The 7,772-nt window shown below is 33.1% G+C and overlaps 1 protein-coding gene across 1 annotated transcript; it reads left to right on the forward strand.

Annotated features, from left to right (window-relative positions):
* Positions 1–3,427: 3,427 nt before the first annotated feature.
* Positions 3,428–7,525, forward strand: LOC139889527 (CDT1-like protein b). Its single transcript, XM_071872474.1, has 10 exons — positions 3,428–3,651; positions 4,171–4,290; positions 4,513–4,738; positions 5,346–5,426; positions 5,622–5,999; positions 6,077–6,145; positions 6,334–6,360; positions 6,442–6,643; positions 6,728–6,818; positions 7,477–7,525. The coding sequence occupies exons 1-10, from the start codon at positions 3,428–3,430 to the stop codon at positions 7,523–7,525; spliced, it is 1,467 nt and encodes a 488-aa protein (XP_071728575.1).
* The last annotated feature ends 247 nt before the right edge of the window (positions 7,526–7,772 follow it).

Below are 7,772 nucleotides of genomic sequence, written 5' to 3' on the forward strand. Positions count from 1 at the left end.
TTTCTTTATACCGATTATATTATTGTTGTCAAACGTTAAAAAAAAAAATAGAACCGGTAAAAATTTAATTCGCAAAATCGAATCCTAGTCCAAGAAAAATCCGAAAAAATCCGATCGAGATCCGAAAAAGAACCGGTTCCGGGAAAAAAATCCGAAAAAAATCCGACGCCGAGAACCGGAACCGGATCCGGAACCGGTTCCGAAAAATCCGGACAAAAAAATCCGGTTTTTTTTTTGTCCGAATCCGATTTTTTATCCGGTTTGTGCATCTATACCAGCAAGTGTAGGACATAAGTAGGACTACTTTTTAAACCTAATTAAGAAACTATGATTTTATATGATATTTTATTTTATGAACATTAAACCAATAAAATACCATTAAAACTCAATGTATTCATGTCTTATATAATACTATTAAATAAACAAAAATTTAAAGTCAAACTTGAAAACTAAGAACTTTTAAAAAACAAAAATGCAACGCTTATATTGAGAATGATTAGTAATAAAGTTCAACGTTTATTGTATTTTTATGTTAAAAGTGGACATTTTGCTCCGATTTTCTTTTTTTCAAATTTTTAAAAATTTGCTGCCGTAAAAAAAAAAAATTCTGGATTCGCCATTGTTCGTGCTACATTTTCGAATTTGTTAAATTGAAACTGATCAAAGAGTTGGAAGCGAAACAATTATAGTGTAGATGACCGAAAATATATTGACACATTACTTGAACTCAATTTGTTAAAATGAAACAAATCAAAGAGTTGGAAAGTGAAACAATGGTAAGTGTAAATGACCGAAATTATATTGACCCCTTGGTTAAAACTGTTTTTATTATCTCTTCTAAATTTATGATACTATGATGATAGATAGTGACTATCCACCCAAGTTTACATGTTACATTCGTCAGCATCTACTTAAATATCCTAATTAGTATATACTATTTTATGTTAGGCAAAAGGTAAGAGCTGTACTACTTCTAAAAATGATGTCATTACACAAAGTGGACTAAAATCACATCCATCTATATCTAGTTGCTTGCCTGATATTGCTGAGACAATTTACAACATATTTCATTTTGCAAATCGTTCTTTAATTAAAAAAAGGGAATCGTCTACAAAATCTTGGTGAATAACTTAGACATAACAGAAATCGGTATGTACACTTTACACATCCGTTAAGATGCGAAGGAACGGTGCTTCATCGGCTTTTTGCACCATATTTACTCGTTTTTCACATGTTTTTTAGTTAACCTTGAAGCTGTGTATATTATACCCTCTTTGACATAGTATTATGAATCAGTGTAATTTTTGGTCCATAACGAGGATAAAAAAATCCACGCTTTTGTTGTGGGGTGGTTTTGGTCAGATAACGATCGGTATTGAACGTTAAAACAAACGATTAACGGTTGGTTAATTAAACGTTTAGATAAGAATAATGATCTAAAAAAGGTGAAAAAAGGAAGTGAAAATTGTTACTGTTAAATAACATTTGATGGTTGGTTAATTGAACGTTTAAACGAACGGTTGGTTAAAAAAGGTTAACGGTTGGTAAGTCAAACGTTTTAGAAATAAAGGGATGAAAAAAGGTGAAAAAAAGAAGTGTAAAAAAGTAGTTAAAAATAATGGTAAGTTTTTTTTTTTACAAAAAGATTACCAAATTATCTCCGAAGTTGGGGGTAATTACAAAATTGTCATGGTGTAAATTAGCTATATCTCATGGCTATTAGTACGTTATCAATTATGTTTCTATCTTCCTTCATACTCAATTCGGTGGATTCTGAGTTTATTTTTCAAATACAATAACTTAACTAAAACTACTACAATAGCACATATATATGTTGCATATGCATACGAACAAAATGCATAATACTTGAGTATTGAAAGCAAGTAAGATAGAAATAGTAATAATCTTAAGCCATCCATTTAGGGTGCACCCTTGGCCAAACCACTAGCAGTCATAACTATGTGGTACCGACCTATATATTAGCCTCTTAGGCAAGAGATTTCGATATATGTGACCCGAGTTCGAATCTCGTCAGGGATTTTTCGATGTCTTGTGATTTCTCCTGACAAGTGTTCTGGATATGATCGGGTGGGTGCTTTCACATATGTCAGACTTCGTTAGTGACTCCCAACAAGGTGTTCAGAAAAAGTTTAACAAATGTAGATTTTTAACAATCTTTAGTTATAGGGTTCAGAAATATTATTTACCAATTGGGTTCAGGGGACTTGCAAATAAAATATAGTTTTCTTTTATCTCTAGGCAATTAATAAACTGCGGGTTTTCTGCATTGCATGTTTTGTTTATAAATGGCCATTTCTCAACATACATAGTGGTTTCTAGCATTACGAATCTAATAACATAACCAATAATCTACATCTTGTATAGATGATAAGAAGAAATTTATAATTATATTATCATCTTCTATTAACTTTGTAGAGACTGAGAGATGCGAACGTCTTATATAGATCCGAAAGTTATGGTCATCCATTAATGTTTTGGACTGATAATGTTAAAAACCAAGTCAATCAACTAAACTTGCCATTAAAAGTATAACCAAGGGACTAATTTTGTAATTAGTTTGAATTGTTACACATTGTATCAAATTTTTCCCCAATTTTGATTTCAGCCCGCTCTCTCACACATTCCCTCCTTTTTCCTATTTATAGCTTCACACTCCACTCTCGAACTCTGCGATTTAAATCAACAATAGCCGTTTGCACACTTCAATTTCAGTAACAATTCAGGTATGTATACGTATAAAGTTTGTCAATTCCGTTTATAATTTCAATTAATTGCACATATTGATCTAGGTTTTGTCATAGACTTTTAGTGTTTGATTGATTCATATATTGTTTTATCACAGATTTACTACTTAATCTATGCTAATTTTTTCTTTAGATTAGTTCTGATATAATTAACCTAGTATTGTTCAGCTGCAAAATTACTTGAAACAATTCAAGTCAAATCTGGAACATGGAACAGTTTAGGGTTTTGTTAGAAATAAAGGGGGTTAGGAGTTCATTAATTTAATTTAAACTTTAATTAATGATATATTAGGATATTTAACTGGATTATTAGAAAAATCCTTGATTTTTAAGCAAAATTAAATCGTCACTACATGACTTTCTTCGTCTACTTGTTTAATTAGTCTTATGTGTTTATTAGTGTTGGAAGGTTATTTGAATTTCCTTTTTCTCTTACATGTTTGAATCTGTTTAACTTAACTTCACTGTACGTAATACTAGTATTGGGGATATTGGAGCATTACACTTGTTATTTTGAACATACTGAAGTGAATTCATTTTTACTTATGTACACTTTCTGATTTTCGTATAAGCTAGTTGGTTTTCTTTTGGGTAAGTAATCGATTGTATTTATTTTCTGATTTCTGTTTGTGTTTATATTGTTGCTTGTTTTTTTGAAAGCCATGGATCATAAACTACAAGGTGAACAGACTGAAGTTGGCTCAGGGCAGCATGGTGTTCTACCCACGAGTGATAAGTTATGCTCAGAATCTTTCACTCCAGTCAAAAAACTGCATGATGATGGAATGCAGCTTCTAGATATTAGCCTCGTGTCTCCAACACCAGAGAAGACTAATGAGACAGTGAACATGAGGTCCAAAAAGGAACCTGTTCAACTCCCAGAGAAGTGAGTTTTTTACTACAAATAGTTTTTTTTATGAATGATTTAACCTGGATGAAGCAAAATAGGTGATTCTGAGGGCCATTGGCTGGCTAAAAGGTGAAAATGTCTATGTATCACGTGTCAGAATTGGGTAAAATGGATCACCTTGAAACAACTATTTCAGTTTTATTTTTTCTTTTTTGGATAAAAGTATAGACTACAGTAGTGGTAAATTTTGATTTTAAAAGTTAGACATTTTCAATAATTAGTTTAGGTATCCGAATTATATGATTATGGTCTATGGTCTATGGAGGTTGTATGCTTAAAGATACACTTGAGACAGCTTTTGATCCATTTGCCATTTTTCTTCAAAGCTTTGTTTTTTTATTTTCTTTGTTGGTCTTTATATTTGCTTGTTTGATCCATTAGAGATGAAATATAATTTACATTGCTCATTGATAAATAAATTGATTGAAATTGCGTCATCTGATTTAACCAAGTTCACCGTATTCTATAACTACACTTTTTTATTGTTCTATACAGATATGAACTTCTTTCAGAGCTTTTCAATTGCATGATTACTTCAGTGAGGCTGCTCAATCTGCAAAAGCAGTTGCCTATTTTTCGAAATATTTGCAGACAAGTTGAAATACTCACGGAAAGGTAAACAAGACGGGGTCTATTTTTTTGTGTTTGGCTTTGCTTAATGCTTTGCACCTTTGTTAGTTATAACCCTCAATATTTATTGAGGTTTCCTTTTTTTATTTACCAGATTTAACAAGAGCTACCGGGCTTAAAGAAGTATTTAAGTTTATGTTTTTTTACAATAATTTGCACCCCTATATTGAGGGCTGTAATTGAATATCTTATTCTTTTGTTTTTCAGGAAGTTCACATACAAAAATCTTGCACAGATAAAGTTCATTATCCCCGAGGCTGTTCAGACTGATAGGATTTTATTACACAACAAGAAGACTCTGTGCATGGAGCCCGACATAAAAGTTACATTGCTTTTTGATGTCGTAGAAGGTCACGTTGAACACTCTGCTTATTTAGCACTTTCTCGTTTATTCTCTTCTAAACTCTCCAAGTTTGTCAATACACATTCAGAGGTAATTTTTTCACATCTTGTATTACCCTCGTCTAAATTTTACTTTTATGTAATGCTTAGAGTTCAAATTGGCTTAATTATTAGGGGATTTCGTCATTCTTTCATCAAATAAGATACAATTGGCATGCTAATCAAACTATTGCGTATGAGCCAACACTAGCCTGAAAACTTGTTTAATTGTTGATGAAAATTTCGACCTGCTGTATTATGAATGAGTTACTTGGGTTGTTTTTTAGCAAATGGGTCAAAGACATAAAGTAGCCAAAGAAAACATGTCAGATCGTTTGAACATGTTAAGTTGGTTGAAATTTGAGTATCCCTCAAAGTCTAACGTTGTTTAAAGATCTGTATTATCGTTATATAGTAATATTGTTTTTGCAATCGTATTTATACATTAGTTATAAAACCTTTAAATTTGACAAAATATGTCGGTGGGTCAACAAAATCAGTCATGTCTTGTCCTTTACAATTATAACTTGTTTCAACCTGAGTTAGTTACAACCTGCTACCTAGCTCTTCCGCCCGACCCAACTATTTTGCCACCACTACAAGTTACATATTAAACCAGAGTTCTCACATATATTGCTTACACGTCATTTCTGAAATAGGATTCTGATGTGCCTGTGGCTGAACTTCCGGACCCATTTAACCAAAGAGAGACCACAGTTTCTGTAAACTTGTTGCCTGCGGTTTTGTCAGTTAATACACCACCAATTATTAATGAAGCTGAGGTACTTAACCCTGTGCCTGAGGCTGAACATTCGGACCCATTTAACCAAGGAGATACCATAGTTTCTGCAGACTTTTTGCCCGTGGGCTCATCAATTAAAATACTTAATCATGTACCTGAGGCTGAACTTTCAGAACCATTTAGCCAAGGAAAGACCAAAGAGTCTGCAAATGTTAATGAAGCTGAGTTGCTTAACCCTTCCATTTTGCCTCCATCTTTTAAAAGACACTTTTCAGTAAAAGCTGCTAAAGAATCTGCAAAGACTGATCTATTACCATCTCCACTTGCACCTTCATCACTTGAATCTGATACCACAATTAATACAAAAGTTACTAATGAAGACACACCAATGAAAATTCCATCAATACTTGGTGAGATGTCTATTGTAACTCCTGACCTGTCAACTCCAAAGCGATCAGTGCCTACTGAAGACAAGCAGAAGAGTGTGCTTACCCAGAAACCAATCGCAAGCAGTTTGTTTGCAAAGAGGTTTCTGGATTTTTCGAATGATGAAGATGTATGTCTGGAAAAGGTAAAGTTCTAAAACTGATTATCTTCTTTACAAACTAAAATGAGTTTGATGATTATGTTGATGATGTTGTGATATAGAAAATGGTCCATGTTGACATTTTGTTTTGGCCCATTGGCTTAGTTGGAAACTTGTGCCGATCATCATGGGTAAAAGATTAACAGTACAGTTGTTTTGTTTGTGGGTAAAATTTAACATACACAAGGCATTAGAATACAGGCATCTAACATATCAAGAATTGATCAAAGTTTGTGATAGAGGTGACAATTTTGACCCGTTTATATATGAGGGGCCAGTTATGTTATTTCTGTTTATCAATGTGTTGAAACTGAAACAGTTCAAAGAGGTGGAAAGTGGCACAATTGTAATGTATTTGCCCGAATATATGTAGACCCATCGAAGAATATATCTGTAATGTACTTAACCTATTCTTTGTTGCTGTTAGGCGGAGGGTAAGAGCTGTAACACATCGAAGAATGATGTCATTACACAAAGTGGATTAAAATTGCAGCAAGATATATCTGGTTGCTTATCTGCTCTCGCTAAGACAATGTACAACATATTTCAGTCTGCAAATCGTTCTTTAATTACAAAAAGGGAACTCGTCTACAAAATCTTGGTGAATAACATAGACATAGAGGAAACCGGTATGTATACATATGCTATATTTTGCTCTCATCTTATTTATATTTGAAGTACGATCAAAATCGTATGTTTGTTTGTTTGAACAGTAGAGATCGAAGAGCAGATTGAGCTTCTTGTGAAGAAAGTACCAGACTGGATTAGTAAGAAGGATGATCCTAGTGGGGATTATTTGTACAAGTAAGTATATATTTCATCATGGATAAAATATAACATTTTGAGGTTGCAAGATGGGCGGGTTAAGTGGTTAGGTAATGGGTCATAACTGGTGTTGTTCTAAATGGATATTTTTGGTGTTGGTTGAAGTGGAATGATTTGGCCAGCTATAACTTATAACCTTTTTTTTCTCGTTTCTAGGCTTATAAATGATCTATGTGTTAATCATACTTACAAAGACTAACAATGGTAATTTAAATATTTTGATAAAGCAGCATGCTGTATGCTTTAAAGTATACTTTGGGTAACTTTGACCCATTTTATAAGGGTTTTTATTCTGTATGTTTTCTTTGACCCATTTAATATCAGATAATTATTAACCCAATTAACGCATTTTAAAATTATTTGATGATTTGATTTAAATAAATGGCCACCCTACTTGATCACTTTTTATTACTTGAGAAGCTTCATGTTAGTAGTTTTTCTTCAAGCAAAGCGTTTGTAGGGTATGTGGCGCTCGGTAGTAGTTAGGTGCTTGTAGGAAGTCATTGGATGAAAAAACAGACGGTTAAATTTTTTGACTGCATACTCATATGGTTAGGTTTAATGGTAAATAGGTGTCTTACTATCATATATATGCTCATATTCTTGCTCACTAACATACATAATTTGCATTATGCAGTATCAACAGAGGGTTAGATTTAAAGTCCATCACTGAAAGGCTTTTATAATTATGCGAACAAGAGGCTCAAGGTTGGTAGTCTTATACTTTTTTTTTTTTTTTTGTTTATTTTGCCTCTAGGTGTTATAAAGTGTGGGTCACGGCTGTTGGGTAACAGACCAAACGTTAAAAGATTTAATTTAATGCTGGTCAAATCGGGTCGGGTCGGGTTGCATGGATCTGTCCATAAACTCTTAATTCATAACAGTCAGTGGCGGATTCAGGAAAAATTTTCACCGGGGGCGAATTTTTTTTAA

Source organism: Rutidosis leptorrhynchoides, chromosome 2 (assembly GCF_046630445.1).
Source record: "Rutidosis leptorrhynchoides isolate AG116_Rl617_1_P2 chromosome 2, CSIRO_AGI_Rlap_v1, whole genome shotgun sequence".
Taxonomy (NCBI): domain Eukaryota; kingdom Viridiplantae; phylum Streptophyta; class Magnoliopsida; order Asterales; family Asteraceae; genus Rutidosis; species Rutidosis leptorrhynchoides.

Coding starts and splice junctions, on each gene's coding strand:
- LOC139889527 (XM_071872474.1), top strand. CDS start 3,428: ATGGATCATAAACTACAAGGTGAACAGACTGAAGTTGGCTCAGGGCAG. Junction 4,291..4,512: donor GTTGAAATACTCACGGAAAG/GTAAACAAGACG, acceptor TTTGTTTTTCAG/GAAGTTCACATACAAAAATC. Junction 6,146..6,333: donor ACTTGTGCCGATCATCATGG/GTAAAAGATTAA, acceptor AAACTGAAACAG/TTCAAAGAGGTGGAAAGTGG.